Source organism: Cololabis saira, chromosome 1, assembly GCF_033807715.1.
Source record: "Cololabis saira isolate AMF1-May2022 chromosome 1, fColSai1.1, whole genome shotgun sequence".
In the NCBI taxonomy this organism is placed as follows: domain Eukaryota; kingdom Metazoa; phylum Chordata; class Actinopteri; order Beloniformes; family Belonidae; genus Cololabis; species Cololabis saira.
The window spans coordinates 10,770,665-10,789,306 of record NC_084587.1 but is presented as its reverse complement, the minus strand read 5'-3'; the positions used below and the strand labels follow the sequence as shown (position 1 = coordinate 10,789,306).

Genomic DNA, 18,642 nt, shown 5'->3' with positions numbered 1-18,642 from the left:
TAGCTCAGACCAAAATATATTTATTTGCAGTGTTTTACAAGTTTACAAATCTCTTTGCACCATCAGAAATATGTCTCTGGTAGTGGGAAAAGCAAATTCCTTCATTGGATTAATTTTGGCATGGCTAAGATGCCATGAATGAACTAGTTTGTCAAAAATTAAATAATATCATGTCTTGGAATATTAGCACAGATGAATTATTACTATGTTACATTTCTAATGCACTTTACCAATGACTTACTGTTTAACAAGCCAAGTGAAAAAATATAACCAACACCAAAGTATAACATACATACATAACAGAACATGGCATACAACAAGCTGAAAAGGAACAAAAAAAATCAGCATGGAGAAAATGAAAATGAATACAACTTGAGTATTCCCTTACACAAAATGCCAGGGATCTGTTAGAAAATAAAAGGAAAGTACACCAGGTTTATACAAATAAATTAAACTATTTGAAAAGTCGAGAGGTTTTTAAGGCTTTCTTTGTGCCGTTATCGAGGAAATGTAATGTTACATATAACATTAATTCTGTGGAATTGATTAGAGAATTTGGATTTATGTATGAGAAATTTTGACAAAATAAATAGAAGGTTAATTATATAAAAGTGAGGTGTTTCCTTCTGTCACAAGCTGTATGACCAAATAAAACATTTTCCCAAAGTAAAAAAAATATAACAAAACGTGAAAGTTTAGTCCAGAGACGTTTTGTACATGGGCAATAAATACCAAAATAAATGTATAATTGTTTCCCTGTGGACATCACAAAAAGTGATCACTTTTAAGTCTATGTAGGTATCATAGTGGTTAAAAAACCTCGTGCAGAATTCTCAATGAAATTCCCTTAACTGTATGGGTCAAAAAGAAATTGTATGGCGAAAGCCACACTTTATTCCAATAAATACTATACTGTTTACTGAAGCGTACTCCTAAATTAAATACTTACCTGCTGTACTCTACTGCCCTTATTTTTAACATCTTGTGCTTTTTATTATTTTACCTCTTTTCTTATCATTTTATTTCATTTATTTGTTATTTAAGCGTACTCTTAAATCAAAATACTTTCTGAAAACCGTGAATGAGATGTGTACCTGCGGTACTCTACTGCCCTTAGTTTTCAGCAACTTGTGCTTTTTATTATTTTACCTTCTTTTCTCATAATTTTATTTCATTTTATTTGTTATTTACTGTCTAATTATGTCTTGCCGCTTTTAATGTTGATGTAAAGCACTTTGAATTACCTTGTGTTGAATTGTGCTATATAAATAAACTTGCCTTTTTTTTCTAAACTTTATTTAAAAGAATTATCACAGAATAGTATACAGGAACAGTATACAAATAGAATACAGAACATGTGCCAGGGGTGATGTTCGTTATTCAAGAAGATTATACATATTACACAAGCCTTTTCATTTGTTGATTTAGTGATTAGTTTTAAGTAAAGTTCCATTTCTTTCTGGAAAACATAAAAGCAAGAGGTTTTCTTTGAACATTTACTCTTATGAATATGAAATTTGGCAAGAAATAAAAACAGAATTATCAAAAAGTAACATTTTCCTTCTTTCTTAGGGTAACAATGGAAACCAAAAACAAAATTTTCCCAATGTAAATTAAAATCTAAAGTGAAAGAGTCAATAATAAATTAGCTAATATCAACGCCGTCGATTTAACGCGGAACCATAAATCAGGCTTGAGAAGAGGGTGGGTTTGTTTAACGACCGTCAGTGAATGCGTCGTGACGTCACACCGACGTCACGTGTGCGGAAGTGATGTTCTCCGTACTTCTCCAGCAGATAATCCGTGTTGGCGTTTTCGGTGATCTAAAATGTCTCTAAATTCAGCAACGCAGTGATGCTTAGGTGAAACTCAACTAGCGTTTTCTTCAACCTTACACCTGCTGCAAGGTGAGATGGATCCGTCCAGGAGGAGGAGCGAGAGCGACTGGCAGGCGCTGCTCAGCGAGGTGAGAGCCGTGAACCTGATTTATGGTCCCGCGTTAAATCGACGCAGAGCCTACACCGTAGGGTACGCGGCGACGCGCACCTACGCCGTTGGCTCTGCGTTGGTGTAACGCGGAACCATAAATCAGCCTATACAATCAAAACAAGACGGAGAAAAGAGAGTGAAAATATCCACTAAAACACTCTAGTCCTTTATTTTCTGTAATGCAAAAATGTCATACATTCTGGATTCATTACAAATCAACTGAATTATTGCAAGCCTTTTATTATTTTAATATTGCTGATTATGGTTTACAGTTTAAGAAAACTCAAATATCCTATCTCAAAAAATTATAATATTCTGGGAATCTTAATCTTAAACTGTAAACCATAATCAGCAATATTAAAATAATAAAAGGCTTGCAATATTTCAGTTGATTTGTAATGAATCCAGAATGTATGACATTTTTGTTTTTTTTAATTGCATTACAGAAAATAAAGAACTTTATCACAATATTCTAATTTTCTGAGACAGTCCTGTATAATGTTCTTGTGAAATATTCACGTCCCCCTCTATTTTGGCAATGACAAGCGCTTCGTATTTGAACAGAAACAGTTGAAATGTTGTGGTGAAACCTCAGCTGGAATCTCAGCTATGCGGTTTCTCTGAACTTGTTCATGCATGAGGAAGCAGATTATTACACATTATTACAGTTTCCTTGTGTCGGATTATTACAATTTCCTTGTGTCGGATTATTACAGTTTCCTTGTGTCAGATTATTACAGTTTCCTTGTGTCAGATTATTACAGTTTCCTTGTGTCAGATTATTACAGTTTCCTTTGGTCAGATTATTACAGTTTCCTTGTGTCAGATTATTACAGTTTCCTTGTGTCAGATTATTACAGTTTCCTTGTGTCAGATTATTACAGTTTCCTTGTGTCAGATTATTACAGTTTCCTTGTGTCGGATTATTACAATTTCCTTGTGTCAGATTATTACAGTTTCCTTGTGTCAGATTATTACAGTTTCCTTGTGTCAGACTATTACAGATTATTACAGTTTCCTTGTGTCAGATTATTATAATTATATTATTAACGCCCACCCACCCCTATAATCCATCCGTCCACTCATCCCTATTTAGGGTGTTTGGGGTCTGCTGGAGTTTATCCCAGCGCTCTTTTGATTTGATTTAATTTAATTTTGTACATGTTAAAAACAACAGTTAAAGAGAAGATAAGAAAACAAAACAACAAAACAAAGAATTTCATACTTTAACACTTAATATCTTAATTTACATGTGCAAAAATGAGTAGGAAGAAGTGTACATTTATTTAATCCTAACCCCATTCACTAATCATTTATTAACATGTATTTATAATAACTATACTATAATTATACTCACACACTTACCTATACACATAGTTGAGTATTTCTATATATTTGTACACACATGCCCATATAAATATTTATATAAATATACATATTTATACCATACTATCTCTATATTAACATCTGCTCTATATCTATGTATATATCTACTTACACACGTATTCACACACATGTAATACACATATACATACACATAAACCCATACATACATCTGCAGGCCCCTAGAGGCCGCTAAACCCCGTCCTCTCTGTACCTCGTGAATCATGTTTTTATATTTGTTTTTAAACTGGTTAATGTTTGGACATTGTTTTAATTCTGAATCCATTCTGTTCCATAGTTTAACTCCACTGACTGATATTGAAAATCTTTTCATTGTTGTTCATGTTCTGCGAGTCCTAAAATTTGAAATACCCCTTAAATTATATCTCCCCCCTCTGTCATAAAACATTTCCTGTAAGTGAGATGGTAATAAATTGTTCCTAGCTTTATACATGAATTGCGCTGTTTGGAATTCCACTATGTCAAAAAATTTGATTATTTTAGAATTGAAAAATAATGAATTGGTGTGTTCACGAAAACCAGCATTATGAACTATCCTTATGGCTCTTTTCTGCAGTATGAATAGTCTTCTGGTGAAAGGCAGGGATTCACCCTGGACAGGTCACCAGTCCAACCCAGGGCATTCTGGGAGTTTACACTACCTATTTTATTTTCTGATTTAGCTGATTAAATGGTTAATTATAAACAAAGAAGATAAAAATAGGAGATGGTTGGAGCCAGAACAGGTGGCACTAACAATATGAATGCCTGGTAAAGAGATAGTTGTTTGTATCATATAGTCCTAACTGCTGAATTATAATATGTAATTCATTTTTTACAAAGTATAACAATGACCTTTTAACATTCGTTCTCATGAGCAGTTCCCAGAGGTGTCAAGTAACGAAGTACAAATACTTCGTTACCTTACTTAAGTAGAAATTTTGGTTATCTATACTTCACTGGAGTAATTATTTTTCAGACGACTTTTTACTTTTACTCCTTACATTTTCACACAATTATCTGTACTTTTTACTCCTTACATTTTAAAAACAGCCTTGTTACTTTAAATTAAAATTTTTATTTAATTCCGGCCTTAAAAACAAACTATCCAGTTAAATTGCTCCATCCGGATAGAGTGAATTTGGTTGTGGTTGTTTCAGATGTTCTTGTCCAGTTTTGTTCTTACATCCGTTCCCTCAGATTCCTGCAACTAAACTTGGATGTACATTCCAATAAAGGTTAGGATAAATGATAACATGCCTCTGAAGTTTGACTTTTTGCACCATTACAATACTTATAGGCAACTAGTCATCATATCTCCTGCTCTCTGAAACACATGTTAATGCTCAATAGTACACATATATGGTTCTTTAATATATTTGCATTATACTAAGATGCATTCATTTTCAATGGCTTTTGTCCTTAATGGCTTTTTTCCCCCTTACATTACTTTTACTTTTATACTTTAAGTAGTTTTGAAACCAGTACTTTTATACTTTTACTTGAGTAAAAAACTTGAGTTGATACTTCAACTTCTACAGGAGTGTTTTTAAACTCTAGTATCTATACTTCTACCTGAGTAATGAATGTGAATACTTTTGACATCTGGCAGTTCCTGGTTTGCAAGCGGAAGTTGGAGAGCAAGACAGAAGCTCTTCTGATCCTGTCCAAAGAGCTGGACACCTGCCAGCAGGAGAGGGATCAGTACAAGCTGATGGCCAACCAGCTCCGCGAGCGACATCAAGCGCTCAAGAAGAAGTACAGAGAACTCATTGTAAGCTGAACTTGTACGCTTTCAAAGAGCCACGTAAATATTTGCAGCCACTTGGAGAACAGTGTTCATGAGCCGTCCGTTATTGTGTTGTGGAGAAATGATGATGTTCTGTCTCTGTAATTAACAGGATGGAGATCCGTCTCTGCCTCCCGAGAAGAGGAATCAAGTAAGTAATCATCCTACTTGTGTCGGTTGTGCAAAAAACTGCTTAAGAACGATGTGTTTCACACAACAGAAGCAAAATAACATGCACGTGCAGCATATTTGTGTTTGCTGACATGGATGATCTTTAAAGACCACTGTGTAGAAAAACATACAGAAGGGATGAGACAGGACTGATGGCGGTGTTTGACACGGATGAGTCATGCTGTCTCTTTACTTCGTACACATATTTTAGATGTGAAATACTCTTTTGTGCTGTTCAGAATGTGAAGATAAACTGATTTGACGGACAGTTTAACCTGTGGAGTTTGTTTTCTTGTCTTACTCAGGTGAATTTAGCCCAGCTGCTGAGGGACTCGAGAGAAAAGAGCGGTCGGCTTTCTGAGGAGGTCAAGGAGCTGAAGCAGCGGCTGCTCGAAGCTCAAGGTGATAACAAGGTAGAACATCAAACTGTTCATCATCACCATCATCACCAAACCGTCAACAGCGAGAAACTGTCTGCACAATAAGTGAGCCGTGTTATTGTGAGGGTGCGGTAATGAGATAATTAGAGAAAAATAATGTTTGTACCCAGTTGTCATGCTCAGAATCATTCTTTCGCCATCTGTCCTCAAGCTCCTACGAATGACCATCACCAAACAGAGGCTGGGAGATGAGGAGGTTGGGGTTCGACACTTTCCTGCACACGAGAGAGAAGATCTGGTGAAACAGCTGGAACAAGCTGGAGAACAAGTGAGGACCCAAGTCTCTATTTCGATTATCCAGCTGATGTTTCTCAGAGGTCTCTTTGCTGTCTGTTGTGACCTCATGACTTTACTGTAAGCTTTGATAGGACTGTTTAAATATGCAAGTTGGAACACGATAGAATATAAATAAAAACACATATAAATGTGTTGAATCAACCCTTATTGTATTCACAAGATAAAACAGCGAAAACATACCAGTATTTTTCCACTGGGGGCATTTACGATCCGTAGATACCCTAAAGCAGGGGTCGGCAACCCGCGGCTCCAGAGCCGCATCTTTAGCGCCGCGCTAGTGGCTCCCTGGAGCTTTTTTAAAAATGTTTGACCTTTTTTTTCCTTTTTTCTCTTTTTTTCTCCTTTTTTTTCTTTTTTCTTTTTTTTCTTCTTTTTCTCTTTTTTCTTTTTTCTTCTTTTTTTCCTTTTTTCTTTTTTTTTCTTCCTTTTTCCTTTTTAATCTCAACATTTCCACTTTTTTTCTCGAAATTTGGACTTTTTCCTGCAACATTTCTACTTTTTTCTCGACATTTTGACTTTTTTCTCAACATTTGTACTTTTTTCTCAACATTTCGACTTTTATCTCGAAATTTTGACTTTTTCCACAACATTTCGACTTTTTTCTCAACATTTCGACTTTTTCCTCGACATTTCGACTTTTTTCTCAACATTTTGACTTTTTTCTCGACATTTCTCCCAACATTTCGACTTTTTTTCTTGACATTTCGACTTTTTTCTCAACCATTCAACTTTTTTTTCCGACATTTCCACTTTTTTCTCGAAATTTCCACTTTTTTCTCAACATATGGCTCTTTCAACATTTTGGGTTGCCGACCCCTGCCCTAAAGGAAGCTGCCCCTTTTATGGACACAAACAGCCCCCCCATACCGTTACAGCTGTAGGCTTGTGAAGTAAGTGCTGATAACAACCGAGATGCTTTCTCACCTGTTTAGTTCTGAGAACACAACGTCCTCAGTTTTCCAAAAGAAATTTCAATTTCAATCTGTGTGACCACGGGACACTTTTCCACTTTACCTCAGTTCAGTATAAGTTAACTTCCACCCTGAGAAGAATCCCGGGAACTGTGTTCTTAGACAATACTGTCCAAAACTCTGTCTCCAGTGATTTTCATGACAAAATCAAGCCTGTTTTTGTTTCTCTTTTCAATGTTGTGATGGGACAGTGTAAGAAGAGATATTCAACGTATTTGCATTGTTTTTTAACTGATGAACATCATTCTGAGGTCTCAGCTACCTAGTAATTACCTAATATTTCTCATTACTTGACAAGTAAGTATAAGAGGTTATCTGTTCAGAACCACTTTCATGTTCATCAAACCAAAATTTTGGCAATGTTAAATATGTAGAACTGTATTATAATGAAAAGACAATTTGAGGATTTGTGTGATAGTTACCTCCAAACAGTCAGGTCACGAATCGAATTTCAGAAAGTAAAATATCTAACAAATAAACCAGCAATAGATTCTCTGTTTCAGTTGAAGGATTCACACTTTTCATAACGACTCGGCGGGTGTTGTCTGGCTGCAGAACGAGGTGCTGGAACACAGCGTGAAGTCGCTCACGGACGAGCTGCAGGACGTTCGAGCAGAGCGGGACGTCTTTCAGCAGAAGGCTCACCGGCTCAACGTGGAAATGAATCACATCGTGGGCAACGAAGAGATTCGGATTCTAGACATAGATGCACTCTGTGTGGAAAACAGGTTTATTTTACATTTGTACTTCAGTAGTTCCTTTGTGGATTATTGTTGGAATAATTATTATTTTAACTGAAGTCCTGCTTCCTGTTTCTCCGTTATTAGTTTGTAGATGGCCATAAGCCAGAGTTAGTGCCACTGTCCTGCATGTTTTACATGTTTCCCTGCTTCAGCACACCCTGATACAGATGACCATGTTGTTTACAGAGTTATACAAACCTTGATGACGAGCTGGTGATGACTATTCATTTGAATCACGCGTGTTGATTCAAGGAAACATCTAAAACATGTAAGACAGTGGCACTCGAGGAGCAGGATTACCCACCCCTGCTTTAAACTAGAGCAGGGGTCGGCAACCCAAAATGTTGAAAGAGCCATATTGGACCAAAAACAAAAAAACAAATATGTCTGGAGCCGCAAAAAATGAGAAGTCTCTGATAAGCCTTAGAATGAAGGCAACACATGCTGCATGTTTCTATATTAGTTATAACCGGGGGAAGATTTTTTTTTCATCATGTACTTTGAGAAAAAAGTCAAAATTTTGAGAAAAAAGTCAGAATGTCGAGATTATAATAATAATAATAATAATAATGACTTGGATTTTATATAGCGCCCTTCAAGGCACCCAGAGCGCTTTACAGAAATCATTATTCATTCATACACATTCTCTCTGGTGGTGGTAAGCTACATTGTAGCCACAGCTGCCCTGGGGCAGACTGACAGAAGCGTGGCTGCCATATCGCGCCTAACGGCCCCTCCGACCACCACCAACATTCATACACATTCATACACATTCATACACATTCACACAGGGCAAGGTGGGTAAGGTGTCTTGCCCAAGGACACTACGACAGCAAACTGGGACAGAGCGGGATTCGAACCGCCGACCTTCGGATCATTGGACGACCCGCTCTACCACCTGAGCTACTGCCGCCCAGATTAATGTTGAAGTACAATCTCGAGAAAAAAGTCGAAATGATGAGAAAAAAGTCAAAATTTGGAGAAAAAATAAATTTTGAGATTAAAAAGGAAGAAGAAAAAGAAGAAAAAAAGAAAAAAAATTTAAAAAAAAGAAAAAAGAAGAAAAAAAGGGAAAACAATTTTAAAAAGAAAAATAGAAAAAAAGAAGAAAAAAAGTAAAAAAAAGAAAAAAGGAAAAAAAAAGGTCAAACTATTTTGAAAAAGCTCCAGGGAGCCACTAGTGCAGCGCTAAAGAGCCTCATGCGGCTCTAGAGCCTCATGCGGCTCTAGAGCCGCGGGTTGCCGACCCCTGAACTAGAGGGTGCAACATTATGACGTGAATTTCAGTGGTTCAGTTCAGTTGTCTGCAGGTTTCTTTGGTGTTCATTTCTATACTATTAGCACATTTTTAGATAGTCCTCAGCTTAATGATTTCATTTCTCTCAGGTACTTGCATGAGCGGCTCAATCAGCTTCAAGATGAGGTCAGCCTGCTGAAAACCAACCTGGTGAAGTACAAGGTAGCTGCATTCTGTTTGGTTTACATATACAGTATATCCCAGTTTATACATTGTATGTGTGTTTTAATTGTTGCAATGCCTACAAATGATTTCAGAGTGCTTTGGAGAGCAGGAAGAACTCTAAAATCAGCGGCAAACCCAACAGCGGGGCTCTGACTGGGGTGCTTTCTGCTAAACAAGGTCAGAAAACAAACACAACTAACTAACTTTTTACACTCTTTGCATGGATTCAATTCAAATGCAGATTTACCAAAAACCCTTGAGATGTCCTGTCAGTGTTTTGCGGGTTAACTGTTAACTGTAATCACTGATGTGACTCCAGTGAAGGAGCTGCTCCTGTCGGAGGAAAACGGCTGCAGCTTACCGGTGACTCCTCAGTCCATCTCCGACCTCAAGTCTCTGGCCACCGCTCTGCTGGAAACCATCCACGAGAAGAACATGGTGATCCAACACCAACGGCAAATCAACAAGTATTATTCTTCACAGTCTCAGTTTGCTCAGATCAGCTCTCAATTTGCACAAATAAGTGTTGAACAGAAACTGTTGTATTTGTTACTGTTCCCGTCATCTCCTTTTCTTTCTTTGTTTTGTGAGGATTCTCGGTATTCGAGTGGCAGAGCTGGAGACCAAACTGAAAACACTGGAGATGTCGGGGTTGTGGAGACTCCCAGGTGGGTTCAAGTTTCTCAATAAGTACTATTAGGAACATAATTATGTAACTCTAACCTGTGATCTGTTCACTGTTTACAATGATTTATTCTCCTTTTCCTGCTCTTTTTCTTCTTGCTACCTGGAGGCCTGACTTATAATGTGTCTCTGGGATTTTGTGGAAGTATGTTTCTCTAATAATGATGCCGTCTACTAACTGAACTCTGAATTTCATCTTCGAATGTTCTCACATTCATTCAGTTTTGTAGTTTTTAAGAATTGTTTTTTACCTGAGAGGATAAAATCTTCTATTATGTCATGTTCTTGTGGTCACAGAAGGCAGAGATCTCCTGGTCCCTCGCTCTCAACAAGCTGAAGCGGCTGATTCTCCTGGACAGGAAGGTGAATTATCTGTGGAAATATTACATCCATCAGTCACCCACCTTTTTTCCGTGAGACAATGACTACGTTTACATGCAGTCAAAATTCAGGTTATTGCTAATATTCCGGTTACTGAAACATTCAGAATATTCCGTTTCCATGCGTGAGCAAACAGGGTTATCCCTGTAGACATGGTGATTAATCATTCGGGATATCTGGATCAAACCAGTGACGTGCGGAGAACGTGATGACGCAATTACCGTCATTTCCGCTTCTTCTTCCTGTATCAAAAATTCAAAACAAATGCTGCTTCGCGCAACTTTTAACTCACCTTCTTGTAAATCTGGCTATCCCGGTACTTTCTACCGTCTACAAATGCCAAAATGTTCATATCCTTCATTACATTTATGAAGTGATTAGTCTCCTCCTCACTCCAAAAGTGTGGCGTGGTCTTGCGTTTCGCCGTGTTTATAAGAACTTCCTGGACTCAAAAGTCCAGGATTCCTTGTGAACAGAACATGCGCAGAAAACAAATTCATGTTCCGTTTGATGGGATATTCCGTTTGGCGTTTACATGACCGAATATTCGGGTTTTAAATGTAACCCAGGGGTCATATTCGGGTTTTTAAAAACAAATTCGGGTTATTCAAAGGGGTTATTGGTGTTTACGATAAGATAAAGATAAGATAAGAAATCCTTTAATAGTCCCACAGAGGGGAAATTTCCAGATTACAGCAGCAAAGGGGATAGTGCAAAACACAAGAGGCATCAATATCACACAATAATAATAAAAACACTATAAACAGTATATACAATAATAACAATAAGAAGAAGGAGAATAAAAATAAGTAATAAGAAATACTAGTATATAAAAAAAATAACAGATGGATATTTACAGATGTTATTTACATAATTGCACGTTGCAGAGAATGATATTGCACATTATTTTCCGGTATGTACATTTATTGTCAGGTTGTTATGTATGTGGTCTACTGTGAGCAGTGCTGGTTGTGTAGTCTCACAGCTACATGGCCGTGCCAATTCGGGTTATTGCCAATATTCGGGTTTTAAAAGGGTTATTGATGCATGTAAACGCAGTCATTATTTCTGTAACGCCAGTCTGCTGTTGGTTCTTGCAGGTCTGGATGGTTCTGAACCGTCCGCACAGCAGAGCAGTCCTGAAGTTCTGAACCAAGTTGCCGAAACACCAGCAGTTCCTGATTGTCAAGAAGATGCTCCGACATCGTCCGACGTGGAAGCGTCGCACCAGAGCGCTTCACAGCAGCCCAGCGAGGATGAGCCGAGCAGCCCTCCGAGCGGAAGGCCGAGAAGCAGAGACGGTCATGAAAGTGATCGACCAGAGAGCACGACGGCGTGTACCGCTTTACCAACAGAAGACGCGCATCTGAGTGACTCTGCTCCTGAAGCGTTGGATCCGAGCGGAACCCGGTCACCATCCGATACCTGCCGACTTGGAGACGACTCCGAGCCAATGAGAGGAGGACAAGAAGAGCCAAAAGAATGTCCCGGGGAGGTGGAAGCTGTTGAGACTGTTGAGTCTTGTCTAACGGATGATAATATTGTCTCCACAACAACAGTTTCTGAAGAGCAGGAGGACATGGACTGAAATCAGGACACGCAAAGTCTTCCAGAAGCTAGTCGCTTGTCTCGTAACATTTAAGAAAAAAAAGACGCAACTGTGACCAAACAAAAGGGAACTTATTCTTATGTGCTCTCTGATATTTTCATGTACTTCCACCTTTAAAACGTCACCTAAACAAAGGACTTGTGCGACTGACACAACTGCTGCCTCCAGCGTCCGCGTGCAGCAGCTTCATTGTAGCACAGGCTTATTTTTACTTATTTCTTTTTTTAGTGCGTGTCTAAAAAATTGCACAAAAGGGCTATGGCTCTAATTTCTGTCTTAGAGATCAAGTATTTATGCTTTTGACATTCAGTTTCAGTGTTTAGCAGTCATTAAAATTGTTATTACCAAGAACCGGTCCGGAACTTAAATTTGGTCTTAATCGTGAAGGAGAGCATAAGATATGTTATAATTCTGCTGCTGCTGTAATTAGACATTTATACATTGAAAATGAATTTTGTTTCACGCAAATGAAATGAAATGATGACAAAGGTCAGTTCCTGTTGCCCGCTGCCTATTAAAGGAAAATGTCAGCATTTAAACGACCCAAAGTTTGTTATAAGATGGTAAAGAGTGTAATTTTTCATTAGGGACCAAAATGATGTCAACTGAATCAGTTTTGAGTGAGAATGAAATATGTGTTTGAAACAAAAAGGAATATTAAGTGTAGCACTTACAGCAAAATAAACTGCAATTTAAATCTCTGGCAAAACTTTCAAAAGCCACCCTACTTAGCTGACGGTGCGGAGAGGGCACCTACAGACAAATTACATTTATCTTAACTTTGTATTCGTACAGAAACCACTGTACAGACATCTCCGTTCATTTTATTTTGTCAAAAAATGTATAATTTATACAAAAAGGGCAACTGTTAGAAGCAGAGGCCAAGAAATCAGGCAGCAATCAAACGGAGATGCCTGCATGAAAAGTCTTTTTTTATGCACTTTTTGTACACAATTCAAGGTTGTTATCTTGGTTTTTCTGAGACACTCCATTTGTAACGACATTTTTATGTCTTGTTAAAGGTTAAAAATTTACCCGAGTGCTGACATCATTTTCAATTTTTTTGTAAGCACATATTTTCCTCACACAAAACTGCTTCAGTTCATGTCCTTTTATGTCCCTGATGAAGATTTACACACCTAACCATGTAATGATGGAGCCAAGCTTATCTTAACTGCAGAATGTTCCTTAAAGATGGCGCTAATTAAAAACAGATTGTCAGTTTTTCTGCGTCATCCTCCCACTTCTACGTGCTGCCTCTGTGACGTTAAAAACAAACTTACTGTATCTTGATAGTTACCGTGTCAACAAATGCACATCCAGCTGCTATGCACAGTGTTGAAACAAAGAAGCAGTTTTATTTTTATAAAACCTTACAAGCACATCAGAATAATCTGCATTAGTAGATAGATAAATGTGTCAATCATTCTGGTGGTTTGTCTAGAGAAGCTGCAGTCTGGAAAACTATACTTCACTGGAAACGATTTAAAAAAATGTATGTTGAACAGTGTGTGTCGAAACACTATTTGATTAAAAAGGTTATTTATTTCCTTTAGCTTAATTCATTGACATATTTATTTTAAAATAAATGCTTAAACGTTTACAAAAATTGCTGATGTCTTTATCCTCTTTTGTGTATGGTGAAAAAAAAGCAAACAAGACTTGTCATTGATGTATTTTTTAATGGAAAACTGCATCTACATAAGAAAACATACACATGATGCTCTGGAGTTATACAAAATCACCGCAGGACATGCAAATAATTTTAAATGCTTTGTTGGCGGTCTTTATTTTAATGTTATGTCAACTTTTTGTCATCATTTTTAACAAAGAATGCACTGACACTAACGGGAATGTCAGCTTTAAATAGGTTAAATGTCCAGAAGAGGAAGTATTTACTATGGAAAGTTTTGCAAGATGTGAACTGATTGATTTAATTTGACAGGAATTCCTATATGAATAATACTGACTGCCTCTGGTACTGCTTGTACTTTATATCCCAGAGACGGGGGGAGGAGATCCCGATAGTGCAGCAGGCGAGCCTTCGCCCTGCGTTCCCGTGCAGCAGGCTCCCGGTGTCGCCACCGAGCCCCAAGTCATCTATCTTTTCGTGAACCACCACAGCTCTACCAAACACCGATAGACCTCCAAACAGTGTTGCCTCAGAGTCAATCAACGCATGGACTTTTCCTTGCTGAGGCACGAAGTTACCAAAGTCCCCTGGGTGGTCAGGGTGGTTTACACCAAACGGGTTGTAGTGGCCACCAGTTGAGTCACATCCCTGGCTCAGGTCTCCGTACTGGTGGATGTGCACGGCTCTGGGCTCCGGATGACCGTCTTTTGGGAAGCCGTGGAACCGGAGAAGGATTTGGAGTTTTCCCTGAGCTTGATCCTGCTTAAACAGCACCTCGCCGCACAGTTTGGGGAGGCCCTCCGGGAGCGCAGTGCTGGGTTTCAGTAAGCAGGTTGCATACAGAGTGCCATTGTGTTGTGAGAACTCTGGTGGAAGGAAGGTTGAGGTACATTGTTGACAGGCTGCCAGCAAAACCAACAGAGCTGTCTCCAGTACGCTCACTACACTGAAACATACAGGAATCAGCAGAACAATTAGTATCAAACAAGCTGCATAAACCATCCTGAAACAGAAATTCTGAGACATTTTGAAGACTTCACATAAGTGTAAGAACAACACATTGGAAAAGTGTTTTGTTAGTACTGTGTTGTCCTGCAGCCCTGCTGGGAGGATATTATATCACTGAGGGAGGAGGGGCTTATTTTACCAGGATTTCACTCCATTTTTCTAAGCTACATTCTTTCTCTAAGCTTATTATTCTTTTATATATCGGATATTCTTATATTGCAAGAAGGGGCCGGACTAGATAAGCATTTGGTTCTTCCTGTCCCTTCTTGAACAAAACTGGTTGTGCTTTATTATTGTTGTTGATGTATGGTGTGTTTTTTTTTTATTGTTTTGTTCAAGATGAATAAAGATCAAATCAAATCAAATCAAATACATTAACCATGTTTTTGCAGGTTAAAACGTTTTTTTTTTCATAAAATGTATATATTAAAATAAAAATAAAAAAGCAGGGACACAAAGCTGGAATAGAGGATCTGCTGACTGCTATTTGCTGCTTATCTAAGATGTCCTAAACATTAAGTTTTTGTAAGATAAAAACGCAAACTGGGGAGATTTGGCACACTAGTTAATCACAAAAACCTTTCTGTAGCCTATATATAACCCATAACCAAGTAATTCAAAACTATGCACTTCCTTAACAAAAGATGACTACAGACTGTACTTCTTATCAGAACTGTGCATGAAAACTTGAAGAATTTTTGATAAGCAAAATGCACTTACCCGTATGGGCGCATGGTTACTATAAAGAAAGCACCTGGGATTAAAACGTTGAGTTTTTACTGTGGAACAACCGTTCAGGACTGATCCTCTGAAGAGTCACGGTGCAACTGTTTCAGAACAATTTGACTGCGTGTCTGTAGGCGTTACCTGCGGTGGGTTGGCCCATTTTAATTCATAATCTTTTTTTATTTTTATTTTGGTCACTCGGGACTTCAGGAACACGTGTTTTTTGTTCAATAAGCTTGCAAAGATATTAATCCGCATTTGAATAAAAGCTTAACCTAACCTATAACCATCACCTAGGTAGTAGCATCCATTTTTCCGTTATTGTTGTGAGACCCTGAAGGCAGCTTACTGGCGTTAGTGTTGAGTAACTGTAAAAATCTTACATTATAATTTCAGAGTTACCTCAAATTGTTATCATAGCACAAATGAATGTATGTCTTGACTGGCGACCTGCCCAGGGTCTAACCCGTCATGACAGTCTTAATATCTGTTGAATTTGTTTTGTAACTGACAAAATTAGTCTTTCCCTGAACATTGGACTTCGCGTGAGGAAAATAAACACAGAAAAACATGACATGTCAAATTGGTTGACCAAATAATAACCTTTACCCAGGTTAAGTCAAACTAGAAATTCAATAACCACTCAAAAATTGACTTTAAAGTAGTCAAAGGTAAATACAGTTATAGAAACAGAATGAGAAAAAAGAATAAAGCAGCACAAAGGGTGTCCACAGCATTTTAGAGACTGATTTGTTTGACGTGCAGTTTTTATCAACAAGTGCACATTATGTTCTGTATTGTATATTGTTCCAAAGACATACAGTATGCACATCTGTCTTCTTTTTTTTGACAGGTTTATGCATTTTTTTAAAAAGTTCATGGATTTCATTCATTCATTTTTTTTTTCATTTTATTCTTTATTTCATTCAAAAAACAAAACAATTTAATACAAACACAAATACAAATCTTCCTAACTTATGAATGAAAAGGGAGCAGAAAGAAGAAGAATCTTATCTGATCTGCCCCTTTCACAAATAACGTACATTAATAATAAAAAAAAACAACTAAGTGAATAAAAACAACAAAAATAAATTTAAAATAACATTAAATAAAATTACCACCGCCTACGGGTATGTAAATCAAACTCAAACTCATGGATTTTGTTTGAGTGTCTCAAAACTGCTTGTGGTTTCATCAGACCTGCCAAGCAAAACAGCCTGACAAGTTCATGCAAAACCAGCTTAGTCTTGAAGGCAGGAAAACCATCTCTGTGTCAGATGATATCGTAGGCTATAAAGATTACTGGATAAACCCGTAAGTTTTCTGAAAAGTGTTTTTAATAATGGTTTAATAATATTTTTGTATTATTATCCCAAATTAATAATATAATGGTTTAATCATTTCTAGAAAGCAATTTATTCATTAATATATGAATAACATAGTAGTGTAGCATTGTTATTAGAATTTTCCTTAATTCAATTTAGGTTTATTTATATAATGCCAAATTGTGAGAAATGTCATGTCAAAGCACTTCAATAATACAGTTCAACTTGTTCCAAAGTAGTCCAATTAATACAGCTGTTTAAAGCAGCACTATGTAACTTTTCCACCTTAATATATTTCCAGAGTCATTGTGATGGTACATCAACTTCCAACAGGTTTAATGAACCTCTGTCATGGTCTGAGGGGTCTGTATCGCCTCCACTGGCACTATGTAACTTTGAGGAGCATGGTAGGAACCCTTCCACACTAAAAGACTACAGTAAGTAAGTAAGTATGTTGGACTACTAATTTATGACGAAGTCCCTCTAAAAAGCGTGACAGGAAAAAGGTGCCGTAGAACAAAACCAGAGCGCATTATCAAATGCACGCGACGGGGACGGGAGTTTTCCGGCAGTACGCGCTGGTGCTCATGGGAAACGTAGTGTTCTTTCTGGTAAAGCACTACCGCTTTTGTCCAAAGGAGCCGCCAAACTCAACAAAAGCTGAAAGTTACATTGTGCTGCTTTGTGAGAATGGCTTAGTTAATGGCTAGCCAAAAGATACAGCTATAAATGGAAAAAAAATATTTTCTGAACGAGTTTATTTTGATTCTGATTTGTTAATACAATTTGTTAACACAGAGAGGTAGCTCAAACTCAAATCAGTCATGACTAGGGTTGTCAACGTCCCTTGAAAAACGGAATCGTCCCATATTTATAAACTAAAGTACGCATATTGAGCTGAAAAGGGACGCACTTTGTCCCGTATTACTGCAAGAGTCAAAAAATAGTCATAAAATGCCAATGGAAAATGGCATTGAACTGTTGAGTTCATAAGTTATTTATAAAGTTATTATATTCATGGCATTTGTGGCACAAATATGTTTAAAAGTTTTCTACAGACTTTCTGTTTGCACTTTTGTTAGTGCACTTGTTGGAATTATTGTAAATAAGTAGTAAGTTATCATGCTCGCTATTAACAGAACGTATGATAATTTGCTTACGCCTGTGACACACTGATAAAACAATGGTGAGTTAAGTGATTAAAACGTGCTGCACAAGAAGTTTCCTGTTTATCAGCATAAAGCAAAAGTCTGCAGAGAAGAGGAAACTTCTTGTTACTAACGAACAATAACAAAAACAATAAAATAAGATAAGATAAACAATATATTTCTTCCCTCAATGGGGAAACTCACTTAGCAGCAGTACACTTAACACACATGCAGGGGAGGGGTAAGTAAAAGTAAAAAAGTAGAAAATATATATAATTACGAGATATAAACAATATTTACAGTACATTGCAATGGAAGTAGAAGTAGTGCGAGAGAAAGAGAACAGTGCAAAAAACAAAAGCAGGTAAAATGTGTGAGAGGTAGACAGACAGATATTGCACATATGGTATTTATGGGCAGAAATATGTGCGACTAGAAACTGAATTTGAATAATTTATATTTGAATTTGAATTGCTCAACTTGAATAATTGCATAAAAAACTGAATCTGAATCACATAATTTGAATTTGTATTTTTTTATTTGAATCATTGCATTGAAAAAGTGAATCTACATTCAGTTCTCACAATTCAAATTCAGTTCTTGCAATTCAATTTCAATTTTACTGTGCCAGACATCCGGGTCTTCCGGAGGAACAGCAATCGAGTGCAGATACAAATAACTCCTTTTCACGTAGCCTACTATAACCTCTATTTTCTTTCAAGGATATAAACGACCAATGGGAGCTAGATATTTCGAAACCTATTGTGTTTTCTCCATTCTGTGTAAAAAGTGTAGATTTATATCTTGCCTTTTTGTAGAAACATTTCTGCTGAGGAGTGTGTGACCAACTATACCTTTAAGCAAAACATTAATTATTACTTTA

General features: G+C 37.3%; 2 protein-coding genes across 3 annotated transcripts; one reads left to right on the top strand and one right to left on the bottom strand.

Annotated features, from left to right (window-relative positions):
* The first annotated feature begins 1,775 nt into the window (after positions 1–1,775).
* Positions 1,776–13,514, top strand: LOC133458584 (coiled-coil domain-containing protein 149-like). Of its 2 annotated transcripts, XM_061738676.1 has the most exons (13): positions 1,776–1,966; positions 4,985–5,146; positions 5,274–5,312; positions 5,638–5,745; positions 5,924–6,040; positions 7,596–7,768; positions 9,170–9,242; positions 9,338–9,422; positions 9,565–9,712; positions 9,837–9,913; positions 10,039–10,074; positions 10,227–10,292; positions 11,411–13,514. In XM_061738676.1, the coding sequence occupies exons 1-13, from the start codon at positions 1,913–1,915 to the stop codon at positions 11,896–11,898; spliced, it is 1,626 nt and encodes a 541-aa protein (XP_061594660.1). In that variant the 5' UTR covers positions 1,776–1,912; the 3' UTR covers positions 11,899–13,514. The 2 variants fall into 2 exon arrangements, with proteins under 2 accessions (XP_061594660.1, XP_061594753.1); XM_061738769.1 differs by lacking the exon at positions 10,039–10,074.
* A 76-nt stretch (positions 13,515–13,590) lies between these two features.
* LOC133458688 (extracellular superoxide dismutase [Cu-Zn]-like) lies at positions 13,591–15,381 on the bottom strand. The gene is made up of 2 exons (XM_061738895.1): positions 15,281–15,381; positions 13,591–14,498 (listed from the first exon to the last, which is right to left on the bottom strand). Exons 1-2 carry the CDS (start codon positions 15,292–15,294, stop codon positions 13,871–13,873), a joined length of 642 nt encoding a protein of 213 aa, XP_061594879.1. The 5' UTR covers positions 15,295–15,381; the 3' UTR covers positions 13,591–13,870.
* Between the last annotated feature and the right edge of the window lie 3,261 nt (positions 15,382–18,642).

Excerpts from the sequence above, each read along its gene's own strand:
- LOC133458584 (XM_061738676.1), top strand. The coding sequence starts at position 1,913 with ATGGATCCGTCCAGGAGGAGGAGCGAGAGCGACTGGCAGGCGCTGCTC. Across the intron at positions 6,041-7,595 it reads TGGAACAAGCTGGAGAACAA|AACGAGGTGCTGGAACACAG; the intron begins GTGAGGACCCAA and ends GTCTGGCTGCAG. Across the intron at positions 9,243-9,337 it reads CCAACCTGGTGAAGTACAAG|AGTGCTTTGGAGAGCAGGAA; the intron begins GTAGCTGCATTC and ends AAATGATTTCAG.